The sequence below is a fragment of the Scyliorhinus canicula genome, chromosome 7 (assembly GCF_902713615.1).
Source record: "Scyliorhinus canicula chromosome 7, sScyCan1.1, whole genome shotgun sequence".
NCBI lineage: Eukaryota > Metazoa > Chordata > Chondrichthyes > Carcharhiniformes > Scyliorhinidae > Scyliorhinus > Scyliorhinus canicula.
The window spans coordinates 26,780,752-26,799,785 of NC_052152.1; the positions used below are offsets into that span (position 1 = coordinate 26,780,752).

Genomic DNA, 19,034 nt, shown 5'->3' on the forward strand with positions numbered 1-19,034 from the left:
TTGGACATAACGACTTGTCTTTACGAAGGAGCCAAACAGAGGCGTGTGGTCCATTATTATTGTGAAGCGTCGCCTATAGATACTGGTGAAATTTCATGGCACCATAGATTATGGCAAGACCTTCTTTCTCGATCTGTACGTATTTCTGCTCAGCGTTGTATTTGCAGGGCAGCACGGTTGCACAGTGGTTAGCATTGCTGCCTACGGCGCTGAGGACCCGGGTTCAAATCCCGGCCCTGGGTCACTGTCCATGTGGAGTTTGCACATTCTCCCCGTGTTTGCGTGGGTTTCACCCCCACAACCCAAAAAGATGTGCAGGGTAGGTGGATTGGCCATGCTAAATTGCCCCTTACTTGGAAAAAAGTGGGCACTCTAAATATTATTTTTTTAAAAAGCATTGTATTTGCAACATATTTAATTATGGTTATTGTTATTAATAAAAATGAATTGTGTTTAAATCTACAAACCTGGCGACTGTAGTTAGTGGGCAGCCAATGACCAGAGACTTTGGGTGTTTCTCGAAGGATCATTTGTTAATTTCAATTGTGTTGCGACTCCTGGTCAAGTGGGGCTGGAATTGACTGTGCCCTAGCCGAGGGGGTCGCAACAATTCTCTGGCTCCTGGGTCCACATTGCCTGGGATCCTGCTCCCAGGGCCCCGTGCTTTTTCCCCATTGGTTGGGTTCGAGCACTGCTGCACGGTAGGCCCAAGCCAGTCCCGGGGACCTCGAGGGCCCACACCTGAAAGGGGCCACGCTACCAGAGGTTGACTGTAGCTTTCAGTCTGGTTTTGAGCCTGAACCTATTTCAAATTAGCTTAGAAGCGGTTTAAATTGTGTGACGTTCCTCTTTCCTGACAGAACAGCACTGTGGCTGTACCTGAACAACATCGACTGCAGCGGTTCAAGAAGGCAGTTCACCACCACCTTCTAAAAGGTATTTGGGAATAGGTAGAATGCTGTCCTAGCCAGCAAAGCCCACACCCCTTGAACAAATAAAAAAACACATTTGAGTGAGGGGGCAAAAAATTGTGATTCATAAAACCCCAGGTGAAAGAGAGCAATGGTGGGCAGAATTTTCTGTGACACCCCCCCCCCCCCCCCCCCCCCGTGGCATATTCCGCGGTGGCAGAGATGGCTCCCCATTGGCTGGCGACAGGATATTTTGGTTCCGCTGGTGACAATGGGCTTCCTGTGGGAAACCCATGGCATGGGGTTTGCCATCTGTGGGCCAGGCCAGCAAATTGCAGCCAGTATATTCATTAACTACAAGGTGAGTAGATAAGAATGTAGTTCATTTTCTGAATTAACATCCTGTATGTAACATAATGTTTTCAGGCTTTCCAGTAAAGTCTCTATAATCCCAAATGACAATGGGCTGCCTCAAAGGGGGAAACTGACTGGTGGTGAATTGACCTGAGAATCACCACACCTTAAGCGAGGGCAAGGTTGAACCTTCATTAATATGCTCAGCCGGTACAGTGTTTGAACCCAGGTTCTTGGCCTACGTTCTCCCTCACAAACCAGCTGTCCAGCCAACTGAGCTAAACCGGCTCCTACGTTTCCAATACTGTTATAGAATTAGTGGCCTTTCCCAGAAATGCTCAGGCTATTTTCTACCAAAGTGCAACAGTCTTCACTTTGGCCCATGTACACCACTGGATTTGAACATTGGTGCAGGCAAGTCTCAACACTATGCAAACAAGTCACTTACCAGTCATATGTGATAGAAACGCAGTGACTTATAAAAGATTCTGCACACAAATGGCAACAGGAAATGGCTGCGCTGGTATTTCGCAATCTGAGACAAACTGAGAACTTCACAGAAAAGGTTTTACTGGAGAATGGGACTGGATTCAGCATTTCCTAGAACCCCAGTAAGCAGAAAAGCTCAGTTCCCTCAGCTAAAATAGTTAAGCTTTTATCTTTTTGAGTACTAACTGAAGAAATAAAAGTGGTGTTCATTGAAAAGAAATGTATTGACAAAATGGTCCTTTGGGTAAATCACCCACTTTTAAACACTTAGTGGGGAGCAATGCACACGAAGGGCCTGTGTCTGAATACTGGGCACAGAATATAGCATACAGTCCGCTGAACTTTTCATCCATTGCAATGAAAAGAAATTAGATAGACTGCATAACACAGATGCAACCCTCTGTCCTAATACTCTAATAAGTGTTCTCAGTTTGCATTACACAACGCTAGGAGCAAAGAGCAGAAAATTACCTCTTAAATAGTAGCTTACTTGTTCATAGGTTGTCTGTGATCTGAAATGAGGTGCTTATTAAGGAGGTGGCATCATAACAGGTTATTCACATTGCTGCAGGAACGATTATTAATTATAGTTCCCTGTACAACCTGGATGCAATTTAATGGCCTCATCGCACCTGACTTTGTGGCCCAATAAGGCTATTTAATCTTGCGAGAGGTTTGCAATGCTCGAAGAGTCTCAAGAAATTTAACGGAATGTCGGAAGGCTTCGCGATCTGCATCTTGCCCTCATTGGGTGAGATCCAGATTAACATATTTAAGTTTGCCATTAAATATGTCTGTGCTGTATTTGCCAGGGCCCAGGAACTAACGGTCGCAGCTGGGAGACCTTACCATGGTGCTATTTCGCGCTGGTTTCCACAAACATCGATCAGGCGTAACAGCACCGGGGGGTCTCCCATGCCATTAGAGAACCCTGGGTGGTTGGGCTCTGGGCAGGGTGGTCCCTTTGCACTCCCACTGACACCTGGGCACCCTGGGACTGCCAGACTGGTACCTTAGCAGTGCTAACTGGGCACCCTGCCCAGGCGATACTGCCAGGCTAGTAGTGCTAGGGTGGCAGGCTGGCAATGCCAAGGTGCCCAAGTACCAGGTTGCCCATGCCTGGGATCACTCTCGGGCCACCTTGTTCTTAAGAGATGGGCTGAGGGGGGGAGGGGGGGGTTGAAGGACCCTGTAACAGGTAAATGGGCAGAGTGGAGGATCCGGAGGCTGCAGTGGGGATACTTAGGGGTGGTCGAATGATTGGGGCAGTATTTAAAAATGATGCCCCGTTCCATGAATACTCTTCCTGCACTGGCAAGCTGAACTCGACAGTGCAGGAAATGATGTAAGTGTGGCCTAAACATGGCGTTCCTCGGTGAGGCCAAAAAACCCAGTAAAGTGCCGTTAAATATCGATGTCTTTCTCGGCACAGTAGGCGCCAAGAAAGACCCCACTAAACGTGCCCAAAATGGGACAATGATTTTTCCCCGTTAAATCACACCCCTAGTATTAAGTACAATGCCTATAATGCTCTTAAAATAACACAAACCTTTAAGCAATGTGTTACAGAGGTTGTACATTGCAAATTCAACTCTCTCCTTTTAAGATTTTTGTGTAAATCCAACTAATGTATGAAAGGTCACCAGACAGCATTTACAATAAAGGAGGGCAACAGTTGTTGATATTTTCAGATTTCTTACAAGTGAGATATTTGCAAAGTGTCAAGAATAAGGAGAGGATATAATTCCTAATGCTTGCACGGAGCTTGGTTGGCCAAATTGGAGAGGTCAGAAAGGCAATGGGGAGAGCTGCCAAATTATGAGGCACTGTACCATGCTGAGCTAAAAAGGGGAAACTGGCAAAGTGGATACGGAGTGTGTCTATCGGTGTTCAGGGTGGAGCGGGATTAGGTGGAGTGAAACCAATGTCTGAGCTTATCTCTGGAAAGGAGTTCTGTTCCCCCTATAAAATCTGCCAACAATTTCACCATATCCTGTTTACGTAGCAAAACTGGAGCCTTCCCTGTATTTCTCATCATCTTAGTTACTCGCACCGACTTGTTTTTCTAAAGCCCTCCATTGCATCACTCAGATGGTCCTTTGTATCATTTGACAGGTTCCCGTTTCTCCTGCAGCTTACTTAACCTATTAAATTCATCTCAATAACAGACAGAAAATAAAGGAATGACCAGTTACTATGTTTTTGCTGGTGTCAGTTCAGGTCGGAACATTGACCAATTCAGCAAGAGAACTTCTCAATCATATAAATTCATATGAACATGCAAATTAGGATCAGGAGTCTGCTCCGCCATTCAATAAGATCATGGCTGATCTGATTGTATTGCCAACTCCAAATTAACCTGTCTCCCCCCCCCCCCCCCCCCCCCCCCCCTCCCGGCCTATAACCTTTCACTTCCCTGGTTAATCAGGAATCTATCTAGCTCTGCCTTAAACATATTCAAAGATTCTCCTTCCACTGCCTTTTTAGGAAAAGAGTTCCAGAGACTCACGATCCTCGTCTCTGTCTTACATTAGCAATGCTTTATTTTTAAACAGTGACCCCGGTTCTAGATTCTCCAACAAGAGGAAACATCTTCTCCATACTCACCCTGTTTCGATCAAATCACCGCTTACTCCTCTGACCTCGTGGATACAAGTCTAAGCTCTGCAACCTTTCCTCATAAGACAACCCACCCATTCCTGGTATTAGTCTAGTAAACCTTCTCTGAATTGCTTCTAACGCATTTAAATATTTACTTAAATAAGAGACCAATACTGTACACAATACTCCAGATGTGGTCTCAACAATGCCCTGTACAACTGAAGCATAACATCCCTACATTTGTACTCAATTACCCTCGCAATAAATTGTAACATTCTATTAGCTTTCCTAATTACTTGCTATACCTGTGTGTTGGCCTTTTGTGATTCATGCTCTGGGACATCCAGATAAGAGCTCTGCAATCTCTCGTCATTTAGATAAAAAGCTTCTTTTTATTCTTCCTTGCCAAAATGGACAATTTCACATTTGCCCACATTATACTCCATTTGCCAGATTTTTGCCCACTCACTTAACCGGCGGCACGGTAGCACAGTGGTTAGCACTGTCACTTCACAGCACCAGGGACTTGGGTTCGATTCCTGGCTTGGGTCACTGTCTGTGCGGAGTCTGCTCATTCTCCCTGTGTCTGCGTGTGTTTCCTCCGGGTACATCCCACAAGTCCCAAAAGAAGTGCTCTTCGGTGAACTGGACATTCTGATTGCGAATGCTGCTGGGTTAAGAGCCAATGTGGGTCAGGAAGCACAGAGATGAAGGATGAATGGGACTTGGTTCAAGTTAGGATATGGGCAGCAGAGCTTTGCTGAGCGTTCTGCATTGCTGCAACGCAATGTTGGCTTTATGTCAATGAGCAGCATAACTCACTGTGGCCAAACTTCTGTCAGCTCAGGATTTAACTTCAGCTCTATGAGCATCTCCAGGAAGCAGTCTCAAACAACATAGGCTTCACACCAGCTGTAGCATGGCTACAACTGGTGCAAAGCCAGCTTTACAAGGATAAAACTAGAGTTTAGAAAGTTCCCACGCAGTTCACCTTTACATTCTCAATGCTGGAGCAGAAGCAACACTCCAGTTAGCACTTACCCAATGTTAACATTTTCAACAGTACTGTTAGCTGGTTAGCAATTGCCTGTGTAAACCCATTGACATTTGCAGGAAAGGGCACTGTTTTCTTGCGACTGGAAGGTAGGCCAGAGTTGGCAGTATAACTCAGTATTGCCCAATCTCAGATGTGTGGTATACCCACAGAATGAGCCAGAAGCAGAGGTTCAGGCAACTCCAAAGTAAGGATAATGTCTCGGACACGTGTAAAATGCTGTTAATGTTAATAGGTCTTTGCAGCACAACAACTAAGTTAAATCGAAACATACTTATGTCACACAAGCCTATGACTAAGTTTAGGAGGAACTTCTTCACCCAAAGGGTTGTGAGTCTATGGACTTCCTTGCCCAGTGAAGCAGTTGAGGCTCCTTCATTAAATGTTTTTAAGATAGAGATAGATTGTTTTTTTGAAGAATAAAGGGATTAAGGGTTATGGTGTTCAGGCCGGAAAGTGGAGCTGAGTTCACAAAAGATCAGCCATGATCTCATTGAATACCGGAGCAGGGTCGAGGGTCCAGATGGCCTACTCCTGCTCCTAGTTCTTATGTTCTTATGTTCTTAAGCTGTGCACATAATGAAGACTGCATTGTCCAAAATCGTAGTTTTCAAGCATTTGTGGAGATATGGCCAAAGTAAAGAGGATGGCTTTTGAGAGAAAATATTGCCGTCATTGTAGTAGTGATCTTTTAGAAGATAGAGAGGAAAATACGTTAAAATTACGAAAGGTTAATGATGCTCATCAATCTAATAAGAATGTATCATATTGCTTGGAGAGACTCCAGTTGGCTTTCCAACTAAATCCAAATGAAGCTGTGTTGCTGTATAAATCTCAACATTAACCTTGTGAGAACTGAATAAGTTGTTTTTTAAAGTTTGTGAGAACCAAACATTACTTGTCATCTGTTTGTTTATGCTTTTGCATTCAAAAACACCCAGACACCACACACAGTCAAATCTCTCCACACATACAGCCACACACCACACAAATTATACGCACACAGTCACATATCTGCCCACACGTACAGCCACTCCACACCACCCACACAGTCAGCAGCACACAAATACATCCATATTGCAATCATGCACACGTACAAACAACACAAACAATTTGCATATACATTAGAATATGCTCAGAATTCCTCTCTTATCGTGCAAGGACAGTGAAGGCAGGGAACATTATAAACCAATAATGAGCACTTCACTTTGAGTAACATGCTTAGTCTTAAAACACAAGCCCTAAATATAAACCATTTTAAAAATTTGTTTTTCCAATTAAGGGGCAATTTAACATGGCTAATCCACCTATCCTGCACATCTTTGGGTTGTGGGGGTAAAACTCACGCAGACACGGGGAGAATGTGCAAACTACACAGAAAGTGACCCAAAGCTGGTATTGGACCTGGGTCTTCAGCGCTGTGAGGCAGCAGTGCTAACCACTGCACAACAATGCCCTAAGCCTTTCTTTCATAAAAACTGTTTGATGTGTTAATGCCAAACAGCCAGGAAGTAATACACTATTCCGTTCTTGGTATCAATTACTACAAGACACTTTTCATGTTTTCTCAGACTCTTGCGCATTTAACTATTAAACAACAAAAATACAATATCATAGAATTTACAGTGCAGAGGGAGGCCATTCAGCCCATCGAGTCTGCACTGGCTCTTGGAAAGAGCACCCTACCCAAGGTCAACACCTCCACCCTATCCCCACAACCCAGTAACCCCACCCAACACTAAGGGCAATTTTGGACACTAAGGGCAATTTATCATGGCCAATCCATCTAACCTGCACATCTTTGGACTGTGGGAGGAAACTGGAGCACCTGGAGGAAACCCACGCAGACACAGGGAGGATGTGCAGACTCCACACAGACAGCGACCCAAGCCGGGAATCGAACCTGGGACCCTGGAGCTGTGAAGCAATTGTGCTATCCACAATGCTATCATGCAGATATGAGCCTCTTGTTCCTAGAAATTGTAGCTTGTGATATTAGCACACAAACATTTCAGTTATTTGCATAAGGGAAAACTGTGATCTCTACTCTATAACTGGAAACGTAGAAATATCTATGGCTGATATTTTCAGACTATCAGTCACGTTGTAACGCAAGGAGCAACATTTGTGAGACAATGTTTTAATGCAAGCATTTCACCTGTTTATTTGAAATGGATGACTGCCACTACCAGAATAGCAGAAGAATATTTTCCTAACTAATGTCAGCAACAGGAGGTTGTCGACTGTACTGTATTCCCATTATGTCTAATTTATACCACTCCCTTGTCCACTATTTCAACAAAGACCTGTTTTATTTTTAATGGCTTTATTACAGTCTGAGAAACATTGTACAAAGTCAGTATCTTTGTACTAATATTACAAATGATCATTTCTAGCCTTGTGTTACATATCTATGAAAGTGAATGGGGCAATCAATGATTCTTGTGTGGGAATTCATCCAGGATTTTCAAATCAATAGGTAAAACCTCTTGGTGATTTCAGATAATGTGATCAGAATTAATCAAACCTTATTCAAAAGGGAAAGGCATTTTCTTTCACTTATAAAATGTCCAATAGTACTGTTCGCACAGAATGAACTGAAACAAGCTGCCTAAAATTATCTAATTCATTGATGCTTTTTTGGCAACGCAGTGCCTGTCAGCTTGTGCAGAATGAATAATACCCTTGACACTATAAATATGTTTAGATATTAAACTAATGTTGACTTCAAGTAATACACACATGGAGTACTGCTTTCCAGGCAACAATTCACTGGACCCGACTCGAATATGCCGATTTAATTGTGTTGCAATCACAACTCCAAATCCAATTTGTTTCCCCAGTTATTTTGAAAAGAATTGCTGGCAAAATTATCAGAAGGATAAAATGTTTGGGGTTTTGAAAGCATAGAAATAATGTTCAAAAGGTAGGATAAGTACAGTTTTAAGAGTTGGCGAACCTGCTTACTTTATAATCTTTATTAATGTCACAAGTAGACTTACATTAACACGGCAATTACGTTACTGTGAAAATCCCCTAGTCGCCACATTCCAGCGCCTGTTCGGGTGCACAGAAGGAGAATTCAGAATGTCCAATTCACCTAACAAGCACGTCTTTCAGGACTAGTGGGAGGAAACTGGAGCACCCGGAGGAAACCCACGCAGACACCGGAAGAACGTGCAGACTCTGCACAGTGATCCAAACGGTAATTGAACCTGGGACCCTGGCAACTGTGCTACGGTGCTGCCCTAAAGAGCAACTCACTAGGCACCGCTGAGGTGCCTATTTTGGCCAGGGTCAGGAAATAATTTGCCTATTTTGGTCAGGGTCTCTTTAGTTATGGCATATTGTAGTTTGCAATTACGCTTTTGCACAAAATTAGCCCAGAAGTACATGAAGGGCCATAAAATAATAAAGTTGACCACTTAGTCTGGAGGGCGTGAAACCGTTCTGCTCTGTGAGACGTCATAGTCAACTATATGCTCGGAAAGTACCTCTTCTAGGTGGTTCAACTGGTAATTATTTTGAAAGGAAAAGTTAGAAATGTTCATGCCAAAGTCAAGCCAATAAATGAGGGAATGAGGAGGGCTAACGTGCGGGACGTGGGTTAGGATGGTGATCTGCCTCCCTCTGGAAGCTTGTTTTGTATTCCGAGATCTTGACAGTCGCTAAAGATTCTCGATGAAACTATCCAGCCTCCCCAACATCCTAGTTTAAGTGGACGGAAGGCTGTACAACATTTGCAGTGCTCTTTGGTTGTCGTCACAACAGCAGATTTAATGGGGCAAATGGCCTCCTTCTGCACTGTAGTGATTCTGTTCTATTTTAGTCTATTCTAATCCAATCCATTTTAAAGCATTGGTTTCAGTAATGAGAAACAGCTTTTCAATGTCCAGCCATTTAGACAATAACGTACCTACAAATTTGAGGTAATATTCTTTTACTAAAAAGCTCCTTATTAAGAAAACATTGTTTTGAGCAAATGAATGCCCATATTAAATTTCTAGTACTTAGGTTTAATTGTGTAAATACCACTGTATAATAGTGATCTATTTATTAGATAACAATTTCAGATGGTTTTAATTTACTTTTCCGTAGATGTGAGTCTGCAGCATAACACCAGCCCACAATTCAGAAAAGTGCTCAGAACAAACTAAATGTGAAGTAGTGATGAACAAAAAAAGGTATAACATTGTATTCTGTTGGTTTGCTATAAATATGAGATTTGAAGATAATCTTAATGCACACATATTTGGAATATGGGCCAGTGCTAATTCATGTTTTTCCCCCCGCTTTCAGAATCCCAGACTTTCATGGTATAACATCAATGGAAAGGAAACTTAGTCTGGCTGGTCGAGGTGGCTGAGTGATGGAACGGTGGGAGTTGAGGCGACAGGCGGATAGTCTTCTACCTCTATCCAAACATTTTTAATTTATTATGTAATATATTTTGCTTTTACTTTTAATTCAATACGTGAGATACGGCCGCAGCTGGCAAAGCCAGCATTCAGTGCCTATCCCTTTGTCCCTCAAAGAACTTGTGGTGGGCCTTCATCTGGAGCCCCTGCAATCTGTTTGATGAAGCTACCACCACAATACTATTAGGGAGACATTTCCAAGAGTTTAACTCAACAAAAACAAGTGAACTGCCATATATGCAGAGTGGCATGGTGGTACAGTGGTTAGCATTGCTGCCTCACAGCTCCAGGGTCCCAGGTTCAATTATCGGCTTGGGTCACTGTCTGTGTGAAGTTTGCACGTTCTCCCTGTGTCTGCATGGGTTACTCCTGGGTGCTCCAGTTTCCTGCCATGGTCTAAAGACGTGCAGGTTAGTTTAAGGGGTTATTGGGATGGGGTGGTCAAGTGGACTGGGGTGGTGATGTGGACTTGGTTGAATGCTCTTTCGGAGGGTCGGTGCAAACTTAACGGCCCGAATGCACTCCTTCTGCACTGTAGGGATTCTATTCTATGTTTCCAAGTCATGCTGGTGCTGGAGGTCGGGAATTTACTCATTACTGCCAAAGAGGCCATGACACTGTCGAAAGGAATGGATGTTTCCGCCTGTGGATGAAGTTGCAGTTCGAGGGGATTTGCTTTTTCCACTTTAGTGTTGCTGCACTTACACACATCCAGGGAAGTTTAACTTGTGTCCTACAGATGGCGGAGAGATTTTAAGGAATCGGCAGGTGAACCACTCACCACAGAACATCCAACTTCTGATCTGCTCTAAAAGCCAAGTATTTACATGGCTGATCTGGTTGAGGTTTTGATCAATGGTTACACCCAGGGTGGGGATGGGGAGGGATTATTTGGCAACAATTATTACGTTTAATGCCAAGCAGAGTTGGACTCAAGGTGTTGTCTTGAAGAGTTCCTGCAACAACATCCTGGGGCTGAGATGATTGGCATCCAACTACCACAAAAATTGGAAGCTCTCCGGCCCGGATCTTTGCTGACTTCGGGTTTTGCTGTGTTCATGGGTAATAGAAGCTTAGTAAATAATAGTAATGTCTAATAAATGTTCAGAGTGTGATATCAACATTTTTCAGTTGTCAAAGTGGAATCATCACTGCAGTCTGAATCCAGTTTTTATATCTGATTTTTGATCCATTTTACATAGATCATAGGATCATATAATTAACAGTGCAGAAGGAGGCCATACGGCCCATCGAGTCTGCACATGCCCTTGGAAAGAGCATCCTACTTAAGACCACATACCCTATCCCCGTAACCCAGTAACCCCACCTAACCTTTTTTGGACACTAAGGGCAATTTAGCATGGCCAATCCAGCTAACCTGCACATCTTTGGACTGTGGGAGGAAACCGGAGCACCCGGAGGAAACCCACGCAGACACGGGGAGAACGTGCAGACTCTGCACAGACAGTGAACCAAGCCGGGAATCAAACCTGGGACCCGAGAGCTGTGAAGCAACAGTGCTAACCACTGTGCGAGCGTGACACCCATATATGTTTTCATCCCTTTTCTCAGTTCACCCTATTACATTCACTATTTTATAGCTGTGTGCATAGACTCCCTGCTATGTCCCAGGCCACCTCATAATGTGAAACCTCCAAACTGCATGAGGTTGAATGAAGTATCCTCCAAGATTTTCATTATCCGTGATGAGGATGGATCCACTACCCTCCACTTTGCTCCTCCTACAGAATTAGGAATACTGCACGGTGCATTGGCCATGAGCTTACAAGTTGGTAACACTTCATGTTGCTTCACATTTGAGCAGCAACTTGATGCACCTTGCATGTGAAATGTTAGAAATGTTACCACCGGGGTGAACAGCCTGTGGGGTAGGCAGGAATATGGGGGGCGATTCTCCGAGCCCCGCGCCGCGCCGGAGAATCGCCACAACTGTGCCACGACGCCGGCGGGCGATTCTCCGAGGTGCAGAGAATCGGCGCCATTTGGGCCAAGTGGCTGCGCGGATACGATAGAGTCCCGCCCGCACCGTTCTCCCCTGGTCGCTGCCGGTGGGAACTCTGCGGCGAAAGGTCGGGGGGAGGGGCAGCTTGTGGTGGGGGGGGCTCCTTCACCGAGGAGGGGTCCTTCGATGGGGTCTGGCCCGCGATGGGGACCCACTGATCGGCGGGCCGGCCTCCCCCCCCCCACCCCGGCCTACTTTATGGCGCGGCCGGCCCCTGAACACCGACACCATGTTGAGTCGGGGCCGGCATGCTAGAGATGTCCCCCGCGCATGCGTGGGTTGGCGCCGGGAAGGTAGGTTGGAGCGGCGTGAACCGCTCGAGCGCCGTGCTGGCCCCCAGTGGGGGGTCAGAATCGATCGTACCCGGGCCAGGTTCGCGCCGTCGTGAAACGCGACGGCGTTCATGACGGCGCGAACACTTGGGCTCCATATTGGAGAATCGTCCCCATGGAGTTGAGGTTACAATCAAATCAGCCATGATCTTATTGAATGATGGAGCAGGCTCGATAGGCCGAATGGCCTACTCCTGCTCCTAATATATATGTTTGTATGTAAATGGTACCCATGGAACCATGCGCCAATGGGCAGCTAGTACCCTCATTGAAGAATAAGGAACAAAATAAAATAAAATATTTTTTATTCTCCTCCTTTTTCACATTTTCTCCCAAATTTACACCCAACAATAAACAATAATCAGTAATGAATGTAATGTCAATCCCCATATCAATAACAACGATCCCATACCAAAATAAAATAAATAAATAGTTTGGACACAATTTTGTATTTAGCGTACAAAATCTTTTTTTCTATTAGCACCCACCTGAGCACAGTATCTTTAGACTTGGGTAATTATTAAAAACTGCAAATAGACATTAAATAATTCACAGCGCTTGAGTTCATGAGTCCCGTAAATAAACAGTCTGGCAGATGGGGTCATGTGTAAAAGGTCAAACACTGGCCTAATACATTAATCAATTCAAATTTGTACTTGTAAATACAGACTGCTGAAAACATAATCAAACGGTGGGAAGCAAGAGCTAAATATGATCATTTCTAGCAATTGCCAGTGTTAATCTTAATGTTAAATTTTGCCAAACAGTGAAATGAACAAAGATGTTACTGAGTTGTCTTTAAACTGAATGGTTATTTTAGTGATTCTCATAAATTCCGGACAGAAAAGATTAATATAACACTCCATATTCATGCTACCAGAGTTAATATGCACCTTGTGTTTCGAAATGGGCTTCTGTGATGAACAAGAGGCATTTGAGAGAAACGATTCAATAAGAAAATGTACAAGTCTTATACTTTTTTAAAATCCCTCCATGTTTTATATATTTGAATAGCAATTTTGATTAATTTCCTGAGTTTTAGTGATAATTTTGCTAAAAAGATCTATTTTCACATTACCATACCCTTGATGCTGTAACTGCCTTGGTTCTGAATATTATTCTTCATTACAGTATTTTGAAATTGCCCTGTAAATCCTGCAAGGCAGAGCAAATCCTCCAAGTAATTTCAACATGCCCTGCTGTCAGAGCAAGTGATTTGGCGTAATGTGACCTTCTGTCAATTTCTATGCTTACCTGTATACCACATATCGTTGCCCAAATAATCCAATTTTACAATCAAAATACCCAGGGGTAGTAAGATTGCCAGTTCTTGAGCACCTCTCAATTGTCACTTGTCCTAATTACTGCTTATGTTCTGTTTTCTTTATATTGAAACTATTTTCAAAATAAAATCGCCCAGTGAATGAAACTGTGGAAAATGCATCAGGATTCCTTTCTACAGGATATAATTATAAATATGTGTTAAAATATTTATGCTCGAGCTTAAAAATGGCCAGTGATGGATAACATTTTTAAAGAGAAAGTCAGAAACCATGGGTTATAACGCTGACTATCCAGCCTTAATTTCCTTGTTTAATAAATGCCCTCTTAGCTAATCAAGTATACAAACTAGAGCCCTGTGTTGGTGAATCTGCCACCACCCAATTGCCGTTTATAGCGATCACTTTGACTTCAGTTCTGTGGTTTGACTGGGAGGTGACCTGAATCTTTATCTGAAATCTGTTGGTTTCTCTGATGTTCACTAAACACAAGATCAAAGGTAATTTTGTGGTTTAGATGAATAGGTGAAAAGATAATCTTCTGCTATTCACAAATAAAACGACTAATTCCACCCAACCTCCCTCCCCTGCTTTGCAATTTATTCCAATTCCCTGTAGATACAAAAGCTTTAAAGGCTTTTTATTCTGAAATAATTATTTACAGATTAAAAACAAATTTATATTTTGTGTATCAGAACCCATAACCTCAATTCAGATGAATATTTTAATTACAGAATTAAAATATTAATAATTTATGAAACAAATACCACTAAAAGAGTACCCAGGAATTCAACTAAAACATTTTAAAAATCAAACACTATGATAGTTAATCAGTTTCAATTTTAATTGTTATACTTCCAAAAGCCAGTATAACAATTTTAGAACATTCTTTTGCTTGTGAAATCAGCAACATCTCTCCTGGTCCCCTTTCTCACAAAAATACACTCAAATGATCCAGATATCCAGGATTAAGTATAACATGCTGGTAAAGAGAGGACTTGAAGAGAAAGGGTGTATTGAGGGTGCAGGAGAATTGAGGATCAACTGGGAATTAATAGTATGATACTTTTTAACCAAAAGATTAGCATGAGTATTCCAACTCATATCAGTGAGTTGTATATCAATTAATTTTGTTAAGTATTATAAACGTGGCCAAAGCTTAGTTTTAATATTAAATGGAAACAGATGACATTCAAAAGCCAAATATTTGCCGTGGCCAAACCAACCAAATGTAAAATTACACCATAAAATTACATATCCATTTTAAAACCAGAATGTATGTAGACACATACGAACATTAATGATAAACAATAAGACCTGTATTTTAAATAGGCTTATAATATCAAACCATCTCAAAATTATGAAATCACATTCATTGGCTGTTACGGTCCCTCATAACTGTATTTTCATTACTGATTTATGACTTTGTTATGAATGCACTCAAAATGGTCACTTGTGACAAATTCTGAAATGACCGTTTTGTAAAATACTTGCAACTAGCTCGACATTAAGAGTTATAGTTTTATATCTTTCATTAAAAATTAATTAAACACTAAGTCGCAACTAATTCCAGTCAGTTTTTGATGATTAAATTGGAAAGGATGGGATTACTCTAATTGATAGTCTACGCTTAATCTCATTCAAGCATTTACTGGATTGGTACAGTCAACGCAGTGTCATTCAGGTTTTGTATTTGAAAATGAAAAAATGAAATGAAAATCGCTTATTGTCACAAGTAGGCTTCAAATGAAGTTACTGTGAAAAGCCCCTAGTCGCCACATTCCAGCGCCTGTTCGGGAATGCTGTTACGGGAATAAGGCTATTTGCTTTGTAGTGTAGCAACTACTCCCCATGGAAGCTGTGGAATGTTTCTGATAGGTCTTAACTCACTATCAGATAGCTCTGGGAAAAGAAAATACCTATTTCTGGTGTGCGGCTTTTGTATATTACTATTGACTCATAGCAACGTATTATGGTTCATAGTAGGAGCATCTTTTTGTGATGATAATAAGAAGCATGTGCAAATTAATCGGAATATATCAATGTCTATCAATGGATACTTTTATTTCTAGTGCAAGACAACCATGGTGGGTGTATTTGTAAAATAAACCTTCTTGTAATTGTTATTAATTCATATGAAATAAAAGCTTCCGTTAATACATACTGGCCATCTTTAATAATTTGTCGATATTATTAATTTTTGGTGATTAACCTATCCAGTCCATTTGGCAAATGGCTGCAAATACTCCAGAAGTGAGACAAGCGAACCAGGGATGTTTAGGTTTAGCCATATATTAGGATGTTTGTTATTGACCAGCTCCTTTCCTTAATGCACTCTCCCCTACTATAATGCATTCAAAGTTGTAAAGTAGCAACTTCCGAATGCGACCATTTATAAAGCAACGCAAAATTTTCTAGTAGCCAAACACACACACTTGTCTGATATTTTTTCTCGAAGTAACTAAATAGTGCCCCATCGATGTTTGATTATTTAGATCGAAAGAATGTTATGGTGTGTTATTTGTATATGCGGGCGTGTCTCTGTGTGTAGTCTTCTTACAGGCCAAAAGACCTACAAAGTTGATTTAGCAAGCGCCGTGCTTTCATATTTTTTTAATGTATTGCCACGAGTATGGCTCATACAATGGTGCCTTTTCTTTTCAATAATGAATGAGTAAAAACGTTATATTGACGTATTTAACTCACAATCAGACAGTTTCATAGAGTCACTCAAACTACACCAACGTCTAGCAAATCAGTCGCAACAAAAGGCTTTTACATTTTTTGATGGGGGGACGGAGGGGGGGGGGGGGGGGGGGGGGAGACGGTCTAAAAAGCATTCGGGATTATTGACCGTGGCATTATTTAATTTGAACGTTATTCGGATTGCTGTGTGCTCTCGATCTCTGCATTGGGAATATCTGCGTGTCAATCAAGAGGCGACTACGCTGAATCAAATATCCAGTTAACTGTCTGTAAAAATACCCCAGTCAAAACAGGGATTCCCTGTTCCTGAGTTCACCAGCTGTAACCGTGTACAACTTGCAGGCTTTTTTTTTGGGGGGGGGGGGATTTGCTGCAATTGAAAATTAGAAGATAAGGCGTTTTAAGCAATGAGATTATATAGAGCTCATAATGTTCAAGATTGCAATGTAGTGCAGGACAGATTGACTACTTCCCGTCCGTTCGGGAGGGGTAGGGGAAAGAAATGACAAACTGGTGTACTCACTTCTTGGTTCCCTGGGTCCATCCACGGTGATCTTGATGGCTCTGTGATAAGTGGCTACTTGAGGCGGGTTTGTAAACACTGTGATGGTCAACGTGAAACTTTTACCTGGAACCGAGGGACAGCAAGAAATGAGCAGGTCCCGGAGACCATTGGGGGAGGGGGACAGGTTTGGGGGTGGGGATAAGGAAGAACGAAAACACACTGCCTTACAACGGTTAACAATTCACAAAACAAAACATGTCACAACCATAAAATAAACAACTTTTCCCGCGCTGTCAACTGGTCAATGTTTAAACAACCCCATCCCATATCTGAATCATTTCCGAGTTTAGACTGTCGCATCTTCGGTTCTTACTTTCCTATTAGGCCGAGCAGAACCTAATTAGTGTATGCTTTCTGCTATTTAAGAGACATTGAATTCTAATTCACGGTCCAATAATAGCAACGGGCTCTCCAGAATTGAGGGAATTTATACTCCAGGGAAGCTAATGTGTTTAAGGTAATCTTATGGAAAATAGTGGACTTTAACAATGTTTCTAACATCTGGCGTAATTCTTTTTTTTTAATGTTTTGATGTAATTTGGAAACTGTAGGAGAAGCAGTGCTGAATTTCTGGCCAGTTTGAGGATTTTCAGTTGATCTGCAGGGGGGGTTGAAATCCAGTTATTAACACTGTGGTTAGATCTTACAAGAATAGTGGGATATTTATCAGGGTGACAGGGATACTTGGGAGGAGCCGCGTTGAGTTTGCATTGTGCCCAGTGCTGGCCCGGGAGTAAGTGCCCCCCTAACCCGGGCAAGGGGAAGGAGAGGTGAACAACAAGCAAGGGGGGGGGGGGGGGTGCTCAAACCCCCCCCAAGCTGGCAGGTGAAAGAGACCCTGAGAGATATCCCCCCCCCCCCCCTCCAAGGCAAAGCAAATCCTGAACTCGTCTAAACTTGGGAGGAATGGATTTGAGGGGGGAAGGGGGGGGGGTCAAAGGGAAAGTGATGAGGGAGGGTGAGCTGGAGAGGCAGACAGGGCAGTGGGCGCCCTTGCCCAGGGGCTTTTATTTGTGTGTGCCAGTACCTCGGCCACTCCGTCCGACGAATCGCAGGTCGTTGAAGCGGGCCACCTGGTTTTTCATGACTGCCGTGGCATTCCGCAGCTCGGCCGAATAGTTCTCGTCGTTGCCGGCCAGGACCGTGACCAGGGTGCCGTCAGGAACATCCCCCAGGGCGACCACCTGCACACCGGGAGAGGAAGACAACTGTGACACAGCGTCCACACACACACACACACACTCACACACAAACCCAGACAGCAATACAAGAGCAGCACTCACCATTAAACCTCAACTTGCCAACGAAATCCCATTCTGCCCAATCCCCATATAAAATATAAAAATCATTACCCTCCCCCCCGCACACACACACTGCATTGATTCTCACACACCACCCCTGTGTGTAACACTGCACCATCTCCCCAGACCATTGACTTGGCTGATGATAGTCTCTGCTGTAGATCATTTCTCCAGAAAACTACTGGTTCTCTTGGGAGGGAGCTAGGGGAATTCACCCTGTGCAGCAAAGCCAAATTTAAATTCCGGGCTGCATGTACAGAACGCGCGGAGACAGAGAGTATCCTTAAAATCAGTCAGGGCTGCAATGACTGGAATACACAGTTTTTTTTATAGAATTGACTTATTTCTCTGCAATAATCTGCACGAAATCTACTTGCAGTGATAAAAACATATAAATGGAATTAGAATGTGTATAATTATAAAAAAAACATATTTAGCAGCTATGAAAATACTTTAACTTGTGCTCTCAGGCCTATTGAAGATTCAGATGCAACAGTTAAAGGCACATTTTATCTTATTAGACATCAAACGACACCCACTGGAGGAGCTGCCGAAGCACCGCGGGCGCATTTACCTTAAATGCGATGGGGAGGGTTTTGTTGCACCTCCAGTGAGTCGGGAGGACGGAGCAGAGGAAGTTTGGACTGTCCGTCCGGACCAGCTCTCCGGGATGATCGGCTAAAACGTCGACCATGCTGCGATCGGTGGCTCGCAGCTTGCTCAGGGCGCTCTCCGGCGATGCCAGCGGGAGAGAGTCGCTCATCTTCCCCGTGCTCAGCGTGGTGGAGGGCGGCGTGAACCGGCGGCTGGTGTTGGTATCTACAGGGATACGCATCACAACAGAACTTAACAATCTCGAAAAATAATAATAATAATAATGGTACAAGAGAGAGGACAAGAACAGCGGGGGGCAGCAGCACAAACTTAAGCCTTGGATCTTTCTCTCTCTCTGCCTGCCTGCCTTAATCCACCTGCAAGCCGGGGGTGCAGGTCACCATGT

The 19,034-nt window shown here is 43.2% G+C and overlaps 1 protein-coding gene across 2 annotated transcripts in view; it reads right to left on the reverse strand.

Annotated features, from left to right (window-relative positions):
* Positions 1-5,951: 5,951 nt before the first annotated feature.
* The window catches only part of runx1 (RUNX family transcription factor 1), a 186,107-nt gene continuing 173,024 nt past the window's right edge, over positions 5,952-19,034 (reverse strand). The window contains exons 3-6 of one of the 2 annotated variants that reach the window (XM_038801624.1): positions 18,609-18,853; positions 17,761-17,917; positions 16,692-16,796; positions 5,952-6,097 (exon numbers count right to left, since the gene is read on the reverse strand). In XM_038801624.1, coding sequence (XP_038657552.1) covers positions 5,973-6,097; positions 16,692-16,796; positions 17,761-17,917; positions 18,609-18,853 — 632 coding nt within the window. In that variant the 3' untranslated portion in view covers positions 5,952-5,972. Of the gene's footprint in view, positions 6,098-13,692; positions 13,945-16,691; positions 16,797-17,760; positions 17,918-18,608; positions 18,854-19,034 lie in introns of those variants that run through there. The other variant, XM_038801623.1, reaches the window with a different exon arrangement.